The 23232-nt window shown below is 40.2% G+C and overlaps 1 protein-coding gene and 1 long non-coding RNA gene across 2 annotated transcripts in view; both read right to left on the bottom strand.

The window, feature by feature from the left end:
• Positions 1-22617, bottom strand: part of LOC132992291 (matrix metalloproteinase-17-like) — an 88789-nt gene extending 66172 nt beyond the window's left edge. The window contains exon 1 of the mRNA XM_061061504.1: positions 22116-22617. Coding sequence (XP_060917487.1) covers positions 22116-22250 — 135 coding nt within the window. The 5' untranslated portion in view covers positions 22251-22617. The remainder of the gene's footprint in view (positions 1-22115) is intronic.
• On the bottom strand, positions 736-1660 carry LOC132992420 (uncharacterized). The gene is made up of 2 exons (XR_009676330.1): positions 1427-1660; positions 736-1347 (listed from the first exon to the last, which is right to left on the bottom strand). It is a non-coding gene; the product is annotated as an uncharacterized LOC132992420 (long non-coding RNA).
• Positions 22618-23232: the final 615 nt, after the last annotated feature.

The following is a 23232-nucleotide window of genomic DNA, read 5'->3' as shown; positions in this document are numbered from 1 at the left end:
ATGTGTGAAACTTAAAATAAATTCAGTACACTACGGCGGATGTGTTTCTTTTCTACAAAGTCTTATTTATGGATTCATTGGCTTGTATTGCATTCATGTGGTGTTGATGCTATCTCTGTCGGCTCCAAGTTCAAACAGGAATACATATGAATGTATTTGTGGATCTAGTATGTAATTTATAGGCCCCAGGGTTTAGCTCTGCAGCCAGTTCACGACAACACATGTGGAGAATTGATGGCAACTGGCGTTAAACACAGAGTCAGATCTCATTCCATGCTGGGTTTTCCTTCCCCTTAAAACCAATAAAATATTGAGACAAAATAAAAACGGCTCTGTTGGTGTAGACATGTTGCTCTGGATACCATTGAGAAGTTTAAATACAAAGTGGGAAGTCCAGTTGTGTTGTTGGGAAAGTCTCAAAGCAGTGGTGTATTTTAAGGTTTGTCCCAATACTAGAATTTACTTTGATATGATACCAGTTAAAATCAATAAAATATTACTGGTAGCTGTTTGGATACAATGGCAACAAAAACAGAATTGCCAGGTATCCAATATTGTCATTTTTTTGCTTTTTAATAAATAAAGCAATCTTCTGCACAATGTCTACGGTGCAATAAAACATTGCCAAAGGATTTGTTCTATTTAGAAAGCAATCTCTCTTTCTCTCTCACGGCAGCTTTTGGTTTTAAATCTGACTTTAGATCTGTAGTATAATATCGCTTCAATACTTTATGATATTGGTCATTAAGTAATAAAATGTTATTGTTTTAAAACATGTGGTGTCAAAAAGTGTATGAGCATTGCAATTTGGGAATGTTCAGTCAGGAAGACTTTATTCTGCATGCTCATTTTATAGTTTATTCTCATACTGTGTGACATCTCTCCTCCACGCACGCTCCATTTTCTTGTAATTATCAGCTGTTCACATCACCTGGTCACATCTATCCAATAGCACTGCTCCACGCCATCATCGTCAGCCTATCATATTGCTGCTGTCTTATTTTAAATATGGCTTTCTCCTCCACTATAGTTCATTCAAGCCATCGTTAAGTGCGACCCTCCACCTCCCCATCACCAACAAGCCTTTGCAGTTTCATCACCTTCTTCATCCCATCAGCCTCAGATCGCAGCATCAGCCATCGTCCGGAGTTGCAGTTTGGTCAGCCTCTTTATCCTGCAAGTCTCAGAAGACATCATCAACCTTCTTCTCATCAAACCCCATGTCTTCACAGTTCAATCAGCTTCTTCATCGCATACGCTCAGACGACATCATCAGCTAACGCCTCCACCACCAGTGTCTGGACTCCACGGGGGGGGGATGGATCTACAACCGATAATCCTGTCTCCCTGTAGAGTTTAAGCACCACATATTCTCTGTACTCAATATCCCGTATGTGAAATAAACACTTAGATTTGATTCATCTACTTGTCTCTCCTGATTAAAATCAAGGTGAACCACAAGTACTTCTGTCATGAGCGGATTGATGAAAAATACAAAGAGGAGGTGGAACCAATTGCAGAAACTCGGAATAAGATTTATTTTAACAAAAAGGCTACAAACAAAACTTACTTTCAACCAAAAACTAGAAGTCAAAACACTAGAGCAGAAGACGACCGACATCCAACATAGACTCACATACGACAAACAACACTGGCAACTTACAACAATGATCTGACAGCAGGGAAGGAACACAGAGACTAAATAGAGACAGGGGTAATCAAACCCAGGTGAGACTAATAACACAGATGAAGACAATCAGGGTAATCAACACGGAGGGAAACACACAGAGACAGGAATAAAATACAAGAAACACAGAGGAGAACTACAAACTAAGTCATGAAACACTAAAGACACACAGAACTCAAGAATGTAACATTACCACTCGAACAAAGAAACACAAGGATAAGAAACTACAAAATAAAACAGGAAACACTAAAGACTAAACTATGAAACATTAAGACAAAAACACACAAGGGAAACAAGCAACACTAGGATGGACAGGAGAAATTAAAACATGGAAACCTGAACGCTGAAATACAAAACTAAATGAGACCAAATCATGACAACTTCCATCTAACAAAACAACTTGGGTGATATAGTCAGCATCAGAATGCAAACACTTAATATCCTCAATGATGATCCGTAGTCAGAGTTATTCCTAAAAATCACAAGTGGACAAAAAAAACATTCTCAGATTTTTCCTCGGCAGACAAATTGATTTAAAAACTTCAAAATCAAAATTTTAGATGGTGATTCTTGGCTCCCATCCCAAGTTTAGTAACAAAGTTGGAGAGAAGGTCAGAGAAGTATTCATGTCAATGCTCGGGTGGAATGAGTCACATTCTTCATTGAAATAGTTGAACTTACTCTGGATAGATTCTGTACTTTGTAAAGCAGAGTAATAATTCATGGAATCAAGATTTAGAGGTTGCTGCAATGGCCACAGACATTTGCAGAACCATGCCAGACCTTACAATGTAATAAGAAGAAGCAACACAAAGCTCAACCTCCTTGAATTCATATTCCCAACAAATGAAAACCGTAAAAGCTCATGTTGACGTCAGTTCAGATGGGCAATTTTTTCACCTCAAATCTGAATCCCACAGTGCACTTTCTGAAATGTTCACCTCACATGCAGCTGAAAACTTTAGAGTTGTGTACACTGTCTTTGTATGTGATACCTCAAGCGTGCTAGTGTGTCTGACAGCAGAAGCACAACACCTCTTTACCTGTCAAACAAACTTCTCATCACTTTCAATGCTTCAAACTTCAGTCGCTACTTTCTCCACACACAAGTTGTTTCACCCTCAAGCAGACACAAACTTCCTCACCTGATATGGTGTAGCTTCCCCCCCCAGAAAAAAAAGGTTATCAAACAAAGAACAACAAAAGATGCCTGAGTTTTATTTAGAACCCCCACCCACCGCTCCGAGCTGTGAAAAGTGCAACACACGTCGCTTGTTGACGAGTAGTTATTGTGACACTTCAATTGCGGTATCTGAGAAATGACATGTAAAACCAGAAGGCAGAAAGTTTGTGTTTTGTGTTTGCGGCACCTGCAGAAAGACATCAACTTTCAGGGTTTGCTGTAGTGGATCTACTGTAATAAAAACCTACCGCGAAGACGAAAAAAGGCACGCTGTGGATCAGCTGCTTCCCCCCACAGCCTGACACGGAAACCTGCAGGAGTGCGCTCTGATTCAAACAAACTTCAAGGGTGAAGAATGGAAAGTCAAATTGGACAAAATGAGCTGCAGAGGGAGTTTGCTAGCTTGGCTATGTGACACTGTTATAGCCTGGGAATGAGGTCAAAGTTCATACTCTGGCGGTACTTCAGTCTTGGGAGTGAAATGGGGTGCCGGGACGCCAGCCACACCTTTCAGACTGACACAGCCAGCTTGTCCATGTGTGTTTGAACCAATTTATTTCATGGCCTATCGGCTACTCTACCGTGTCTCCATCCATAATGTATCCCTTTCTCCATGCTGGATGTCAGGGGGATGGTGTGTGTCTGTGTGTATTTTCAACTCCCCCTCCTGTGGATAAAGCTGTGCTGTATGGTAATGAGGTGCTTTTTTAAGCACAGCACAGTCCAGCTCAGCTGCATAGCTAAGTGTGGAAGTGTATACCAGGAGAATGCTCGGCAGCAGGAAGAGAGAAGTCAGTGTGGAGCTCACGTTACAGGCATGACAAGCTGGTGGTGAGGAGAGATTTATTCAAGTTCAATGACTTTACGACGCGTGTAAGGGCTATGAAGACATGAAAAAGCACAGCTGAAATAACACGTTAACACAATTTTTAGTATGTGCACACATAACGGAAAATGAGCGGAGGACGTATGACACTAGCTTCATGCAGCGTCTGTAGAGGTTAAATCAAAAGTTCTTGCAACAGTTGGAAATGGAGACTTTAAAAAACAGCCATCATTATAAAACTTTCACTATTTCAGCAGCGTGACCAACACACAGGTGCACACCGACCCATGATTTATGTTGCACCTGTGATACTAAAATTCACTTTTCTGCATCTACATCTACTTATATAGACAGAAATGACAGCAAACACTGTCACTTCACACTTAAAAAAAACTATCACAGTCAAAAAATACCAAATAAACCCATAAAAACAAAACTTACAGAAGAACCAACGCATAAAAATCAACAACCACAATTCATTCATGAGTAAGTGAATCCACATATACTGTAAAGTATGTGCAAAATAATACATGCAGTGTTCAGCAATAAATCATTCAGGAACAGAACAGTTTCCAACCGTCACCTGAGGCACAAGTTATCTTATCGACTCAATTCTGCTTAACAATTGCAAGAAAAATAGAAAAAGTAAAGATTTCACCTAAGCCTGTTTTTATGGGACAAATATAGGTGGTGACGTAGATAAAGGGGAGAGAAAGCCCTGCAGTCCTGGATTATAATGACTATGTTTTTTATCATGGCGGCAAAATCTGATAAAAACCTCCAGATATGAGCTTGGAGAAACAGTGAGAAGCAAGATGAAGAAGCATCACTGACTGTGCGGAGCTACGGGGTTTTTGTTTACCTCAGCAGTATACTTCAAACAATGGAGCAGCTTTAAGCAAGCACAGTCAGAAAGTGTAGCTGCTTGGTTCTGCAATGACGTAAAAAAAAAAAGGAAATGAAGCATCGAACTCTGCAACGACTCAACAATAGCTTCTAGCATCATTATGTAAGCAGATGAAGTTGTATGAAATGTTTGCTTGGTTAATGGAACAGTTGAATGAAGGGAACTTTAAAATGCTGAATTGTAGCCATTTCTCCACAAAACAGTGTTTTGCCTATACTCATCTTTAATCTGGTACTTGCTATCTCTTCTTTTTCCACTGCGGACCGTCACTGCATACTAGAGGAAACATCTAAGAAAACGATGGTTCGTCTTTTTTACTTAACATTATTTACTTAAAGCTCCTGTGCACACATTTTGGTCAGTGTCAGTTTTGGCGCCCCCTGTGGACAAATTGATACATTTCCTTTCTTTGCTGTTTTTGTCCTCAACATGCGTAAGGAGTGTTTACTGACTGAATTTAAATCCTGCTTTCTTTTTGTCAAAAATATCCCCCGTTGTGAATCTTTACCTCAGAAATGAAACACATCTTGTTTTGGCAACAGCTGCACATCCCCTTGTCTGACACCTACCCTATAGCAGCAATTGAACACATTAAACATTTCCTTGTAGAAATGATCAATCTTGTTGTTGATGGTCTCTTTTTCTTTCGTAGTTCCTATAGAAACATCAGTATTAATTTCAGTCTCTTTCAAAACCAAATTAAAACTCCTCCAGGGAGCTTTAAGGGACTCAAGCTACGTCACTGTTTTGTCTATGTTTATTAGTTTATTTCATAATTGTGTATTGCAGATATTTCACTATTTGCACAATCCCCGCCGCACTGACTTCTTAATCAAAGTACTGATAGTCAGTCTTGTTGTTGCTATTGTTATTACAACAACAGTTCTGTAATAAAATCAGCGGCCTGCGCTGTTCAGCTTGCTTAGCGAAAGTGTCAACAAACATACATCAGGTAATGTCCAAAACTTCTAAAAATTGATAACACAAACAAGAAGAGTTCCATCTCTTCAGCGGAGTCCGTGATGTGGACAATGAGGTATTTGGAGATTTGAAAAGGGAATTCCTTTCAGTTTCAATTTTTGTTCTGGCAGAGTCAGTAAGTAACACCGCAGGCTTTTGGAGTTTCAAAGAAAAGTAATTTCTGAGAATATCCATCATTCGGATAATTCATGATTCAAGTTAATGAAAAATACATTTAATAGAAAACAATGGTTGATTAATAATCAATCATTGCATGCTAGATTTCATTAAATCTGATTATTGAGCCGATTTTTACTACAGCAGCTCCCTTCTCTTCATCTTGCCTTCACAAAGCTGTCTTTAAAGGCAAACCACTAAACTCCAAAGCTTCTCATATTTGAAGCTAATGAAAGTGAAACTTGTGTGTTTTGTAAAGTCGTACGATTCTGTCAGATTTTGCACAAGCAGAACATGCAAAGCTGGGCCTTGAGGGTTATTTCCCTTTCATGACATGATGCTTCTACATAATGCTGATGTACTTTTATATCTGGTGGTGTTACGTCTCCCGTGCATCGATGCAGACTCTCTGTCCTGTTCAGACAGAACATCGACTTGTACTCGCCATGTTTTAGGATTTAGTGATAGAGAGAAGCATGGATAACAGACAGGCTGTCAGATTGTGAGTTATGCTTCATAATGTACTTTTAAACAATGCTGTAAGTTAATTAAAATCAATCACAGCTCTTCGTTAAATGCTCAGATTTGCTGTGAAAAGTGTGTGTTCACGCAAAAACAGTGAACAATTATATCTGCATAAGAATGAAGACAGGAATCTCTGGGTACCTAAAGATGAGATTCTATTCCAAAAGCTTTGATTAAAAACACATCAGAAGTCAATGCAGAGGTTGTGGTTTTAGTAGCATGCACGCATGAGACAATCAGCATATTCTCTAAAAGAGTGAATATTAAAATAGATTAAAAAAAACAAGTGTGCTGGAGAAATGAAGAGGCTCTCTGCTTACTCCTCTTGCTCCAGGTGGGAAAATGTAATGTGAATGTTAGTTGTATTGCTGAAATATTTGATCTTTTCATGACCCAGTTTGCACATTGTGTGGCTCTTATCCAACTCCTTTTCTTACCCGCTTCAGTTTATAAAATTCAAAATGGGCCCATTTGGTCTGCCTGGAAAATCTGTAATGACAGCTCAGAGTCAGCCAGAAAGAAACGGCTGTAGCCTCTGTTCTGACTGTTTCAAATCACAACAGAAGCAATAACAGTGAAGTGATGGTTTGCATTATAAGCTGAATCGGACCATATTCAGAGCGCCTACGCGCAGACTGATGTGTTTGTCAGTTTGGATAATAAAGAACAAAGTCATTGGAGGGGCCATGAAACTCTTTTCAGTCTCAGTTAATTAAACACATCAGGATCAAGGAAGAAGATGTCTGTCCCTGATTGATAAAATTGTCATCATGATCAGTTACATGTGGGTTTATCACATGTAACTGAGTGGGGTGGTTTGAGTCTGACCAGTGGCTCCCTTCCTGCACGTCATTCCCCACTCTCTCTCTCTCACTTATTTCTGACTCTATCCATTGTCCTATCTCTAAATAAGGGCATAAAAAGCCCCAAAATAAACATAAAGGTCGAGGTTCTCTGTCATTGTGCCTGCCAGTACTTTTTGAATTCAGACTGAGTTTTCTGCCTCGATGCAAATATCATCAAAAAACAAACGAGAATTGATTACTTTTCTCAACCCTGAAAATATACAGCTGAGAGGACTGATACTCTATTCTAATATCTGAGAGCACTCCCAGAACTCCAGTTGGGCTCAAATTACATTTAGTGTATTGGTTGTAAAACAGATCAAAGTGATGCAAAATTGAACTTAATAGTGAACATATATTGCCAATAAATCCAGATGCAGAGCTGCAGTGAAAAGAGTATTGTGTTTTACTCTGAAGGGTATTGATTAGGGAAAAACAAAGACAAAAAATACAAATTGTGGCTGCTTCAACACTTGAGAAAAAACTTAGTTAAAGGTCAGAGGTTTGACAGAAAGTCACTGAAATATAGTTAGATACGTCAGTTGTTTTTTGCAAGGTTTGCACAGACTTTCACACATTGGAAATAGGGTGTTCTTTTTTTTTTTTTTTTTTTAATCAAATAGGGCTTCCATGCCCTGCTTTCACTCTGACCATGTGGGCATTTATTTTGAAAGCAACAGCATTTATTTTGAAAGTAGCAGCATCTTTTTTTGAAAGTAGCAGCATTTATTTTGAAAGTAGCAGAAAGTGTTTGTGTCAAAAATCATCAGATTCATGAAGTGGCAAAAACTCAAAAATCAGGTTTGTCCTGTAACCTCTCCTCTCGTTTACCACAGTGAAAGTGTAGGTACAGATCATCAAACATGCAGACTTTATCCAAAAAATAAATGTGAGAGTTTAAAGTTGCTTAAAGTTGCTGTTGGTTTTATTACAAATAAATGTAAGCCAAACAATATATATGTCCTGGCTCGAATGACCTAAAAAGCATGTAATGCCTATCATTAACATGGCTGCCGAGCCGGCGGTCAATGATGTTATACATGCTGTGATCTGTCTTCCTCTCAGGTGCGCTCTGCACCTTGGCCTCACCTCCTGTCTAAGACGCACATAAAAAAAATAATAAATAAAATGCGGAAAAAATGAACAAACAGTGCAAATAAATGAACTTAAATGCAGCTCCTACAGCCTCTAACTTTAACTCTAACTCTATCTTATCGAGAGAAAGAAAAAAAAAAAACACAAACTCAAAGCACTTAGTCTGAGATCCAAAAAGCTAAAAAGCAAAAATCCAGTAAATTACTGACATTGATTGACAGTGATTATTCCATCTGTCAGTTACACAATGATTGTATGAGTAACCTGAACAAAGATATACACATATCTAAACCTGGACTGTAAAAATGAATGGACAAAGCCTGATATCTGTTACTGCAGGGGGCTTTGGAAGCTTTCATATAGTTTGCCCTGCCACCACGTGGGAGAAGAATGGCAGTCACGCCCCCTCAGGTACACTGTGTCTAGGGGCTTAATATATCTACATGTGGTCGCAAAGGTTCAACTGAAGGAGAGCCAACAGACTTTCCAAACTGAAGAAAATACTTCTTCTTAGATCTGAAAATCTGCTCTGAAATTCGCATAGTAAGACTTTAATGCATCGAGGTGATTGGGAAAGATACTTGCATTTTAAGATGAGGCTTTTTATAACTTTGAATGTTTAAGTCTTCATTGTTTAAAGCATCTCTAAATCCAAAAGGAGTTCTATCTGTGTGTAATGAATAAAAACAACCATGAGAGTCATGGCTATGATTACTGTACATACCCAATCTTTGTTCTTGTGTTGATCATTCAAATGAATATTTTCAGTATTAGAAATGGACCGAATTGTTGCAGAGGAGGGGAATGTTTCTTTTTCTTGACTCGTTGGACAATAATGGACTTAAGGACTGAGTATATGATGATTATTTTCAAGCTGCTTGCCCCACAAGCTGTTTATTTTCTATTGTTGTTTGTGTCTCCACATAAATGAGAAATCTGAATAAATCAAAAGTACATACAAACATGAACTCTGACTTACCCATGATGCAATCAGAACAATTGTTTTTGTGATTTGTTGTTGAACTTTTAACATTTATATAAGTTCTGTTCTTCAGTCATTAATGTGACACCATTCCTACTTTGTTCAATTAGAGATTATAGTATTTGGTAAACAGTCTGATCACTAAATTACTTGTTCTTTGTGGAGGGTATGTAATTAGTTTAATTGTCGCTGAGGGAGAGCCGTACTGAGAAATAACTCTTTCTTTGTTTGTCTCCCATGGGCTGAAGAGAAAAAATAAACTCTCCACATACCTAATTAGTCAATGACTAATTGCTCAGCTAATGGGCACCTCAAGATATGATCTTGAATGCAACAGTCAACCCCTAAATTAATGGGTCTGTGTATTGTGAGCTGACACCGAATGAAGAGGCAGAGTGTGATTTTTGGATCCATGGTTTTACATTCTCATGACCTCACACATTTCAGACAAACACCCAATTTTACCCCGTTTGCAGATATGCAACTCTCTGGTTTGTGTTGCTTCTTACACACTTTACTTTGACATACAGCCAGTTAAGTCACATTTTTATGGCATAAAGCACAGATATGTAATTCCAAAACACACATTTAATGCTCCCTTTAGAGCCATTTTTCTTGAGCTTTTCTTTAAAAGCAAAAACTGCCTTTGACTTTGATGTTAAAAAAACTGAAAGTCACCATTGCCAATCATGCGTCTGCCAGTCTAAGCAATGAAAATCAATAATGAAGTGAGAGCCTTTTCCTTCAAACAAATAATCACACATTCTGTATTTATTACAATTCTTCCAGTTTCAGAACTTCAGTAGAGCCCTGCTGTTGCTTTGGGGTTTCCTCCAGTTCAGTGGGCTGTCCTCTGGGTTATTTTAACTTAAACATGCGCTCTGCAAACTCCAGAAACTGCCATAATTACAAGATGTGGTCATTCCTTTGAATGGCTCTGAGAAGCGAGAACCTTGATCTGTTACATGACTGGAAGGGGGCGAGATGCCTCGGTTAAAATGGGACGGCCACATGGAGTTGATTTGGGGTTTTCTACTTGGGGAGCCTGAGAGTGAGCCAGACAGCTTCTTACCCACAGTAACAGTAAGTCATGAATACAGCAGGAGCCAACACTGGAGAGGATCAAATGCCGCTGAAAAAAAAACCCAAAAACCCCAAACTGCATTCCCAGATACTTCTCTTAAGTCTGTACACTGGATTAGAACGCTGTGTAACCAAAGCAGAAACATGCATACTTATTATTTAGCTATGCATATGCATGGTTCAGTTTGGTAAATTTCACTCTGCACTGGTTCTGGTGTCGTAATTTGCTTTTCCCGTGTGTGTGTGTGTGTGTGTGTGTGTGTGTGTGTGTGTGTGTGTGTGTGTGTGTGTGTGTGTGTGTGTGTGTGTGTGTGTGTGTGTGTGTGTGTGTGTGTGTGTGTGTGTGTGTGTGGTAGTTTGATGCAGAGCAAACCATGCACAGGTGGGAGGAGAGGCACAGGCAGGTGGGTGGTTCATTCAAATGAGGCAGCACAAAGACGGTTGTTGGCATTCCAGTTTTTGGAACTGGGTCACGTTGCACTGAGATTAGACGTCTCAGAAATGCATCTGTTTTGGGTGCAAGTCAATACATCTCCTATTTGGAAAAAAAATTGTCAACAAGAGTGATCTATGCTTGAAGCAAAACGTTCAGAAAAAGCACCACAAAAAGTTTTAAATCTCTCTGAACTATCTAGTCAAATAATCCTCAATAAGCGTGCATTTGAAAGAAAAAATAAGGTTACAGCTGTAATGTTGGTAAATAACTTTGCATTTATCTGTAAGTTAAAATGACTGATTTGTTCAGTATCTGTTCTCCACAGCTGCTTTATGCTGTTTGAAAATGTTCTCCTTCAGCTCATTAAATCCCTGCCTGCAGTCATCTAAAGGCAGATAAATCTGCAGCCTCCAATTGGGGGGGGGGGGGGGGGGGGATTCTGCAGCAGAGTGCAGTGTCATTACACAAGTCAGTTTACTTTGATTTAATCACATGCAAACGACAACAGGCTGCTAAAGATTTACCATACACATCTCTAACAACTCTCTTCCCTGCAATTTATGCAGCAGACGTATGATTACTGGGACTCATCAATTCTGTGCATCACCTCTTGTTGTTCCCCGAGAGGGTGTTTTAAGTTCTCTTTTTTGAAATGCAGTGCACTTGCATCACATCAAGAATAAGTTGATGGGACCTTTTTAAGAGGTGAGATGATGCAGCATCATTATGTCAGAAATACCTTTGGATTGATATTGTTATGCTAGAAATGTGTGGGACACGATGTATGCATTGGTTTTTTGTGTACAATTCTTTTACACAACCGGCCTGTCCCTTACCCAGAAGATTATATTTGTTCAGTAGTAACCTACGGTTCCTTAGGCCTCAAGATGCAATTCTTCAATTAGAAACAATTGTGGCAAAAGGCATCTAAGACTGATTAAGATTTGTATTTATTCCTCCCATGAGCCATGACAATTCTCTTGACTCAAGCTCTGCAGTCATTGTGTCAAACTTTATCTGTAAATCGACGTGTTTGTCATTGTCTGAAGGAGTCGTGCTGAAGGCTTGCAGCTGTTACACATCAGTCCCACAACACCACGCTACAGTGGCAGCCAATGAGGTGTCAGGGCTCTGGAGACCCTTGTCGAATGTCTGTCTGAGGAAATCGTAAACTCCTCACTGATGCTGACAGTCTTCTCAGAAACTTTCACGTCTCTGGAGAACTTGCACACTTGACAAGGCTGAGGTGACAGATTGGATGGGAGCAGATTGAGGGACCGGTTTTCCCCGCCTTCCTGGGAAGCTGAGAAGGTGCATTATATCACACACTGAACATTTGCTCACCGTCATTTTTTGATGAGAAATAGCCTCTCTGCGATGTTCAAGTCATCTCCCATATGACATTGTTCCTGAAATAATCTCCTTGCCCTGAATATGGGTCCCATGATGGGTTTCTACAGACAGAAGGTCACACAGCTTGAAGGAAGTGGGACAGTTGTGCTAAATGTATCCTGGTGATCTAGGCTGAGAGTCTTACAACATGTTGAAATGGCAAGTAGCTTTTAGAGTGTCATTCTGGTGTGATGCAAACCTTATCACCCACTTAGCAAATGTAAACACTGAAATGATAAATGGTAAATGAACTACAGTGGTTTTTTAGTCCTCTGAACACTAGCGCTCCTACACTATGTCACATTTACCCATTCACCCACACATTCAATCACTGATGGCAGATGATGCTATGTAAAGTGTCCATCATTACTAACTAATCCCATTCATACACATTCACACACCGCTGGCTATGCCACCGGGACCAATTTGGGCTTCAGTCTTTTGCCCAAGGACACTTTGACATGTGAACAGCAGGAGCTGGATCGAACTGCCAACCTTCTGATTGAGATTCCACCAACTACCACCGAGCCACAGCTGCCTCATCAAAAGTCATTTTAACAAAGAGATTTAGAAAAAAGCACTCCTTTTTTTTTTGCAGCTCTTTCAAACCTAAAGTATGGGCTTTCCAAACCCTTACTCACCCAATAGGTTACATAAAATTCCCAATCAAAAGTGTATTTAAATGCTGTCATAACTACAAAGGACTCTTAATTATGAAAACAAAAGCCAACTGACTAAGGTCATATGATTGTGTCCTTTCCTGTCCTTGCAACGCATAATAGCAAAGTCATAATAAATGACTTGAAAAAAGCTTCATTTGCAAAATAGCACTTTAAATAGCGATCTAAAAGAAAAAGGGAACGAGGCTGAGGGGGGAAGGACTGAATATAATGCAAGAGAAATGTACACAAATTCCAGGCCAACACGTTGAGCCTGCTAATGAGGGTGGTGGTACTATTGGCAGGCAAACCTGCTGAATGAGAAACAGGGCTTGGAAATGGAATGATTTCCCAATTATACTATTCAGAACAAAAACTGAATTATTCAAATGAACATTTTTCCATCCTGATTAACTTAAAGTTCCTGAACCATTGTTGGGCGGAGGATGGAGGATTAATGGTCCTTGAAGGAAATGAGGTTGAACAACAGAGTGAGTGGAGCATGTTTGAAGCCTGGGATTTTGCTCGTTGAGTCATTGTTATGGTTCCCCTAACAACACCAGTGCACTTAAATTATGGATCTAATTAACGAACATAGTATGTGTATCATGAGACCTATTTAAAATTTCTTTCTAGCAACCTTGCAGTTTTGAACCCAAACAAAAAAAAACAAAGGGATTCTAAATTGCATTATACTTGCATCATAGATTATTGATTGCAATCTTTACAAAAAATTAGATTTTGATTTTGATATACTTTGATATACAGGGTTGGCTGTGGCTCAGTTGGTGGAGTAGTCGCCTCCCAACAAGAAGGTTGAGGGTTCGATCCCCAGCTGAGCAACATGTCCGATGTGTCCTTGGGCAAGACACTTAACCCTGCATTGCTCCCGCTGCTTCGGTGGCGGTGTATGAATGGATTAGTGTTGTACTTACTCTCTGATGTACGTCGCTTTGGATAAAAGCGTCTGCTAAGTGAATTGTAACATTGTAACATAACATTGTAACCTCATTAATCCCCAAGGGGAAATTCTGGTTTTACACTGTTATATTAAAGACATGCTTCTCATGATTTATTCAGGAAAACGTTTTTTTTTTATCGGGACTGTAAAGATGACGTCTTGCTCATTGTTCAACAGTAACACAATGAAATCTGAAGTAATGTTTGAATGTGGCTTAGATCGCTGACAACCTCTAAAACAGCGGTTCTCAACTGGTCCAGCCTCAGGATCCACCACCAACTCCTTTATAAGAAATCTCGACACAAATTCAGCATATTTTTCAACCAATCAGAGTGTTTTAAAAGTGATTTTTAGACTTTGTGACACTTTCATTTCCCAGGCACCCTTTTGCGACCCGCTGAAAAAGACTCTAAGACCCACTTTCGGGTCCTGACCCACCAGTTGAGAACTACTGCTCTAAAGAAGGGTTACATCTACATTTGTTGTTATCATATTGACCTGAGGGCTGTTGATACTTTAATAACTGATAAGATGGACCTATCATTTATTATCAAGGATAACATGAAAATGTAAGCAGGAATACAAGAGTGACTGAGCATGTTCTTTCCTCCTATTTCTGAAAATAACTGTTTGTTGTTGCTGTTGTTTTGTTCTGTCTTACAATTTGAAAACCTCATAAGAACTCGTCATTTTGATTTCTATCAGTGAGGGAGAGTGAGCTGCGGAGGTTTGAGAGCAGATGGGGGGGGGGGGGGGGGGGCCTATACCGCTCCAGAGGAACTGACGCCAGATGGTGGTGTCATTGAAGAAATTAAACAGGAAAATGAGAGTGAGAAATTGACTGGCAGGGTGTGGTTGGTGCTTTCATGCAGGTGCACACACACACACACACGCGCGCGCACACACACACACACACACACACACACACACACACACACACACACACACACACATACACACACACACGCACTCCCAGAATCTAGAGGGTTAAGGATCATTGGTCCTGTTTCTTTAATGAAAAAATTCCACCGGTGGCTGAATACACAGTAATTTAAGGTAATTTATTACCTGCTAATCTTGCTCTGGCTCGCTTTTCAAAAGAGAAGCTCTGAATGTTCAGGTGAATCGTTCCTTTGGGAAGCTGCGCTGCTCTGTTCCAGTGGAGAAAATACTCCTCACGAGGAACATAATACGGTGAGCAGAAAACATAAAGCATATTATGTTTTAGTTGTTATGACTCGGTTCCCTCAAGTGCTGAAATTGCAAATCTGCGCCATGGAGCCATATATCAAATGGGATAGAAAAGATATAAAACAAAAGCCTCTGATGTGTGGTGTAGTTACTTAAGGGCTCGTTTTGTGTTTCGTTTGAAGACACACACCGTACGTGAGATCTACAGTCTTAACCAAATGCCAAGTGATGGAGCTTCATGGCACTGCAGTATGAGGGGACACGGGAGGAACCATGGTAGGAATCGGAGGGTTGTTTTGTGGTTACATATTTGCTGTGTTCCTTGAGTGCAAAGCCATCATTGCAACACACACACACACACGACTATCCACAATGTAGAAAGACTGATGAGTACAATCATGTCATATCTGGACTTGATGGTGAATACCGTGGTGAAGAATGATGCGTTCTGTCGCTGCCTGCTGCTCCAGTGATAAGATATCAGTCATTGGCCAACAAACAGAACTGGAACCATCGACACAGATTCTTTCCCTCCATCTTTCATGATGAACTAGGCTGTAGTCAAATGGCCTTGATAAATGGTCTTTGCTACCTGAGATCAAACAAGAGAATGCTTTTACAATGAACAAAGCAGGAAAGCTCACTATCTCAGGTGATTGAGAACAGTTGAGTCTAAATACATTTTTACCCCGTAAATCAGGCGTTTTTCCTTCCAAATCAGTGCTACGTTAAGCTCTACTTCGCACATGCCACTCCTCTCTTAGAGGGATTTTTCACCACGTGCTATATCGACATTTTTCCGACTCATGTCTTATTTGAATAGTTATGACCATGACTTTCACATCTACTCCCTTCTCCCCCTGTTCTCCTCAGCGAGTGCGTCACATGTGGCATCCTTTCAGAATGCATTGGAACTTCAGGTGCAAAGACACCCATGCATTTTTTTTGGGGGGGACTAAAGAAAGAGTCTGTATTCCACCTATTTCTTGGCCACCAACAAAAATTGAAATATAACACATTTCTTGGACCTACAGGCAATAAAAGGACACTTCCACCTGCTTACGTAAGAAGTGGTCAAGCTTGGTGACTGCAGTGAAAACCATAAACTTGAAAGAGCACTTTCATGTCTTTGTGGTTCAGAGGCACAGGAAGTTTCTACATTGTGCCGTTCAGGGTAAACCTTGAGGGTACTGACAGTAACTTTTCAGACTTTTTTAAAGTGTGCAGAGACAGTTAGCTATGTGGGAATACAAGGTTTCTTCTACCTTGAAAAACCTCCTCATCAAACCTCAGCACACCATGGCTTACGGTATATGTTGCAACAGAATCCTCCACAAAAGGGTGAAAGGAGCAGAATGAAAAAGCATTCTCTGAGTCTACAAAGGGACAGCACACATGTGGAAAATGTTGCAAAAGTGGTTTAAGAAGTTTCCATTCTTTAGATTTCTTTTCTTAGTTGAAAACTTGTCACCAAACTTGCTCTTATATGATGGAAGTAACAATCCTTTTGCAGCCATCTAAAGAAAAGTCTTGAGAAGTTTTGAGAATTTTCATTTTTGTATTACACATCAAACATCCACTCAGACCCCCGGGTACAAACGCTTCAAGGAATCCATCTATAAGCTGAGCTGTTCGTCATCTGACATCACTGCTGGTGGATATGCATCTCAACATGTACAGGAAAATGAGTAACAACTAAATGAAAGTGCAGTGAATGGCCACACAATAATACAAAATTCACAATTTCGTATTGTGTCTGTTTGGCTGGTATAGAGACATTGATAAGAGATTTAGATTACACTGCGTAATGCCTCACACAAACATCTGTGATTGTGTCTCTTGTTGGTGGAAACTAGGCTTGAAACAATTCCCAATAAGATATTGAACCGTTCGGTAAGGCATCCATGGTTCAATACTGACTTGTGAATTGCGGTTTTAACAGTTTGCCGTTTATCTAGTTTCCGCGCATTGTATTTCTCTCTAAATTGGCTCTGCCTCTGTGTGTCTGTGTGCCTGTGTGTGCCTGTGTGTGCCTGTGTGTGCCTGTGTGTGTCTGTGTGTGTGTCTGTGTGTGTGCCTGTGTGTGTCTGTGTGTGCCTGTGAGTCAGCACGCAGGGATGAGGAAACCCCGTCGCCAACTGAGTTAATAGCCAATCACCATGCGCTAAAGTTTGGTGACGCTGACAACAACATTACTTTTAGCACAGCAAGCAGTGAGGAGCAGCCAGGCCCGGAGTGGCTAATCAGGAGAACCGGGACAATTCCGGGGGCCGGGCTGCCTGAAGGGCCGGTACAGTTTATAGATCACACAGGCTTCAGTCATTGCTCAAGTCGCGTAGACCAGTTTCTGATAGTGTGGAGCGAGCGTGCGAGCCTGGAAAACATGTACTGCGCAGTGTTTCCCACTCGTCCTGGTATATTAACGGCCGCAAACGCCCTTTTTTCCGAAAGCCTCTCTCCCTCATTATGTCAAAAACATGCATTAAAAGATAACTGTGGGTCCACGAACGTGAGAGGGAGAGAGAGCTATACGGGTGAGCGAGAGTCGGGGAACATGCCATTGTGCATATAAGTGGACGAGCGAACAAAAAGTGAAATTGATCATCTGCTCTACGTGTTTACATGTCAACCAGTGAAGTGTGTGAACTACATGGCAGGCTGCTGTCTGTTAACTAACTGATGTCTTTCAAACTGCTCCGATGTGCGCTGAGTGCTCCTCTGCGTCTGCGCATCACCCTCACTGCTCACCCATTTGCATGTTCAAATCAAATGTGACCTTTGCAATAGGCTGAAAGGAGAGCACCTGAATTTGTTTTTGCTTCAAAGTAAAATAAATAGTTTTAAAATGAACCGTGGGCTGACTGTATTGTTGCATCCCGAGTGGAAACAGCCTCGAGTTTGACACCAGTGTCAAACGCAGGAAATCATGGAATGATTAACTAGATTGCTAACATTTTTGAACACAAAAAGACATTGGGACTCATTCACCAACATTCACTCGAGAACCTTCTTGAGATTTATCTGAAGTTGTTGTTCCTAGGAACATTTCTAAGAAGATTCGCCAACGTGTTCTTAAAGAAACTGAATTGTTAGCAGCTGTGTTCTCTCCTTGTATTGTGAGTTAAAAGCGTGTTCTTGTTATTCCCAATTAACATAGGTAACCGCCCACTCATGCCCATAAAAGGGCATGAGTGCAGAGCCCTGCAGACACAAAAACATGAGCTGGTAGCACACGATCAGGTTTTGGAGATGCCTAAACGAGGGCTGATGATGTCGCCAGCGGAGCACGAGACTCCTAACAGAGAAGAAACTTTAGCCGTTCTGAACTGGAGGTCAGCAGCAGACAAGCTGTTTTATTCAACAGAGTGAGTAATGGTTACACAGGGACACACAAAAAGACGCGTGGGATGCAATAAACATAACTAATGGATGTGAACTGAAGTGTTACGTTATTTATTTTAAAAGACCACTCTGATTTATATGATCATATAAATATATTAGAAATTGTATTGATTATGAAACAGAATATTGTAATGTTACCCTATAATATTAAACAAATGTAGCTAAAACCAGTCATTTTCCCCGGGTCAGCACTCAAATGTGCGTAAGAATGCTTCTGAGTGTTGGTAACTTCTGTTCTTACCTAAGAACAAATCCAACATCCTTTTTACCTCATTAGCTTTCTACACATATTCTGTCTTTTTCTGTGTTTTTAATACCTTGCTGCAAAACTAATCGCCCTTATGGCATAAATAAAGTTGACGTTGAAGTTGAATCCCAGATTCTTAAGAACAGTCGGCGAATGAGGCCTCATGAGTTTTGGATTCATTATTATGTTTTTCCTGTAAAAAAAAGTCTCAAGTCTGCGTCAAAATCAAGGCTGAATTAGAAAGCTCCCAAAGATGAGACGATGGGACGTCTACAGAATGCAACACTCCAACGATATTAAGGATACAGTTGATAACACCTTTTGTTTAATGCTTAATGCTTCTGACACAAAGACCTTGCCGGTCGCCCAAATATCTTCATGGCTGCAAGTGTAATTTCTGCCCATATTTTCTATTGTTATGCTTTTTTTTCTTAAAATATGTATGATTGCCCTCCTCGATCAATGAGTGTAGAAACTCCCCTCGCTCTTTGAGTCTGATAACATGCAGCACCTGACACAGCACTGCAGGTGATCAGAGAGGGGTAAGGTGAGCCAATTAAAGTTCTGTTTATAAATTTGATAACAAAGCACATTTAATACATGATTTGGCTTTAAATCAATAGATATTCTACATCTGTTCATGTATTTCAATGTCTGTGATGTTTGCTGTTTTTGTTTCTTGTCTGTCTGCCTGTGTGCAGCGGCACACTCGCTCACTCGTATCGTCTGAATAAGCTCTCTCTCTCTCTCTCTCTCTCTCTCTCTCTGATGTTGTTTTTCAGTTGTTAAGAGAATAATCAACTAAAACTCCAAAGTCTAGTGGAACATCTAGTTATTCTGCTCGGTCTGAATGGATGATCGAACGTCTTTCATTTCTTTGATTATGTTTAAAAACCTCTCTGGAACATCTCAACGTGTGCACAACTACAGAGCTTCTATACCTGCTTTGAATTGTTCCCCTCTGCAGGATGTATCATGAACAAGTTCAGACTACTATAGCAAACAAGAAAAGCAATCACGCACATTGTTCCACTACATCAACATAAACCATATAAAGATGTAAACGTTTTTAGAAGCTGATGACTTTAATTGTGCACAGGTTTTAAAGAGTACTGCAGCACCCTCAGCACTTACAACAATTTAAAGACATCAAATCGAAAAAGCTAATTTAAAAAACAGACACAAAGAATTACAAAGAAGTAATGATAAAAAAAAACATCAGTACCACAATCGGCTCAATTGTTATTTTGAACATCGGTATCAGCTCTGATTCTTACAATCAGTGCATCGCTATGTGGCTCCATTTAAGACAATGTAGTGATGATGTCAGCATGTCAGCCAAAGAGGTAGAGTAGATTGTTCAAAACCGGAATATTCTGCGACAAGAGGCTCAACAACACGGTACACAAGCTTTTATTATATGAACTGAGTAACCTCCACTGAGAGGCATATTTAGAGCATTCAACAAATATGGACGTTTTTTAAGTCTGTGTCCATCACTGTGGTGCCATGTACTGTAGTCCAGGTATCACAACAAGAATAATGGTCGTTGGAGAGGCTGTGTGGAGGCTGCAGCTGGACCACTTTGGGCTGAAAGTATCATACAGCTCCATCTAGGAATGCAGGGAAGCTTGAGCATTATTTTCTCTGCCGTGATAAATGGAGAGAAAACGCTGAGGCTTCACCTCAGGTTTTTTTCTTTTCTTCCATCGGCTGATACCACTGTGTCTGTAGAGAAGTTGTGGTTCGGACAATTTTATAGAAATTGTTGAGTAACTCGAACATTATTCGAAGTAAAAATGTTGTAGTGGAATAAATATCGTTAAAAAAAAATGCCCACACTGTCCAATTATTCTGGCAAACAGACTGAAAAGTCAAATTTAATGTTGCAAGTGGAAATTGAACAAAACAAGATGTTGATGTAGAATGGTGGGTGATGGGGAGGGGGAGGGGGGGGTTATAGTCTGATCCAAGGCTTTGTTTGTGGCTGAAGTTACACAGCAAGAAGAAGAAGAAGTGTGTGTCCTGATGGAAACCCTGTCAGTGTGGCCAAACTGACCTTTTGGATAACCAGAAAAAATGAATTCCGAGCTGAGGTGCAATAAAGCATGTCCTGATGTCAGCATGGTTGGCATTCGCCTCGGCTAAAGGTCCAGGTACTTCACACACTGACAGAAACACCACAAATCTAAACGTACCGAGACTACTTCGCTTCTTCTAACATAAAAAGGTCTTAGATGATGTAAATTTGGGACAAATCTAGGTTTCCTCCACACACTCTTAAGCCTATAGATTAAAAAAAAGATGCGCCACAAAATCTCACAACCGACGCCTCTTTTCTGTTAGATGTGTGAAGAATATAGAGTCGAATAATGCAAGGAACATCACGCCAAGGTGGAAGAATGAGTAAAGAAATAGAAACTGAGCTACTTCAGCTGCCTTTATTTCTAGTTATTAAGAAAAACGTAATCCCACAGCTTTGCGAAGAGTTTGAGTGCTGAAAAACAGCGAGACGGAAGTTAGGATGAGTCGTAATAAAAAGTGATGTCGCCCCGAGGAGTGGAATTGTGGGAAATGTCACTTCAATGAGGATGAAATTACTGTGACAATAATCAGCTTTTTACAAGCCAACAACTCAAAATTCCCCCCTTAGGAAATTTTGAATATTCACATTTTTTAAAAACAGTTGACACGTGCACAACAAAACATCAGTTCATTTACAACTTTCGTTTGTGCAGGTGCCTTATCCTCAGTGCTGACTTTATATGGCTCATTGGTTGATGATGTTTGGTTTCGTTCATTACTTATGCATAATTTCACTTCAATAGAATTAAAGAGCAACATACAGCGTAATGTTAGTTATCTTGGGGTGATTGGTTACAAGTGAATCGCACTGGCACATAAATACATAATTGCATAGTTTGAAGTGGAGCTTAGATTTCTGGTCAAATCTATTTGTTTATACACCTGATCAATACTTCTGCTCTACCACAGCCCTTTGGGATCCTCAGTTGTAAGCACAACAATTGTATTTATTTGGTCTTTCAGAGTCATGAACAGAAACATCTGATAAAATAACCTATATCATAATCTCGTGGGTTTAGTCCCAGTCAATTGTACCAATACAGGATAAAGCAGCAACACAGTGAAGAGGTCGATACAATGCCAAGGCAAATCCCTTCACATACATTTATTTATTAGCCCAAAGGTAACTTGGCATTTGAAATTCTAATTATGAATTTCTCTGGTTCCTGGGCAGGTGAAGTTTATTTGCAGACTTTTTTTTTTCTCATCATGCAGTGTGAACCGTCACTCTGTCTCGTGCACTGGGCTGCAGCGGTGTTAAAATTCAGAGCAAGTATGCGGACAAGACAGCACTTGGACTCTTTCCCTGGACGTGAATGAGTGGCCGAAAAAGAGGGAGAAAACGTCACCCCACGGTCCCACAGTGGGGGCATGATTAAAGCTTGCTTGCCGGTAGCAAAACTTTTAACCCCCCCCCCCCCCCCCCCCCCCCCCTTTTTTTTTTTTCATGTATACTATAAAATAAAACTTACCACCCCTGTGTCCAGCTGCTCGGTAGTCGGAGAAGGAGCCGCTCCGGTCAGAGGTAAAAACCACAATATCTGCACCAACAGCAGCATCTCCGGGGAAATATTCCTCATCCACTTGTGAAGAACCAAAAAAAACATTGTGCCCTATGACAGGCTGGTCCTGCAGGGCTCAGACACCGACCCCGACAGCAGCATCCACGGGATAAAAGACACGCTGACACTCTTGGATAAAAAAAAAAATAAAAAATGCCCGAATTATTTTACCTCACTGTTGAGCGCAAACACATAAAACACATTAAAAAACCGGTGCTTAAGATCATCAGAGCACTTTATGAGCCGCAGAACTGCACTTGTAGCCGAACTTACGCCTAAGTGGTCATACTCAGAGGAAACCGGCGTGTTTCTGCCTTAAATCAAGTCCATCACAGATGATAACCCTGGATCAAGACGCGCGAGCTCCCCTCTCCGGTGTTGCGTCTCGAGCGCTGGAGAATGAAAGCAGCTGCGTGCGGTTGTGTCGCGAGCAGCAGGGACCAACGTCAAGTAACCCAAACTAAGACGTAAGACTTCCGGACACTCTCTCCAAAATAAAACCCTCACTCTAGTACTTTAAAATGGAAGTGACTTTTTGTGATTTGTTTACACTGAATTGAAGGCATATAGTCTACTTAAAATGTGAGTGAAAAAATGGTTAATTGCAATTTCAGAGCGATTGTATGTAATTAAAAATATTCATACCAAAAGTATGAGCCTTAAGTCTATCTACGGCTTTTCGCTCTTTCATGTCTCTCTCAATAATATACAGTTTGTGTGTGTGTGTGTGTGTGTGTGTGTGTGTGTGTGTGTGTGTGTGTGTGTGTGTGTGTGTTTGTGTGTGATTTATTTATTTCATTTTTATTTATTTATTATTTAATTCTAATTACATTGTCTTAATTGTCAATTCAATTAAACAAAACATTGTCTATAAACATTGTCATAGTTTACAAAACTGTTTACGATGGTTATTAGTAATTTAACACAGGTTTGTCTAGAATGTTGTTTTAGATATTTCCAACACAGGAAATTACTGACGTACAAAAAAAACTATCATAATAACAGGTGATATGATAATAAAGTTGGC

Source organism: Labrus mixtus, chromosome 17 (assembly GCF_963584025.1).
Source record: "Labrus mixtus chromosome 17, fLabMix1.1, whole genome shotgun sequence".
Classification (NCBI taxonomy): domain Eukaryota; kingdom Metazoa; phylum Chordata; class Actinopteri; order Labriformes; family Labridae; genus Labrus; species Labrus mixtus.
The sequence above is the reverse complement of the archived record's forward strand: the minus strand, read 5'-3'. Positions and strand labels throughout refer to the sequence as shown.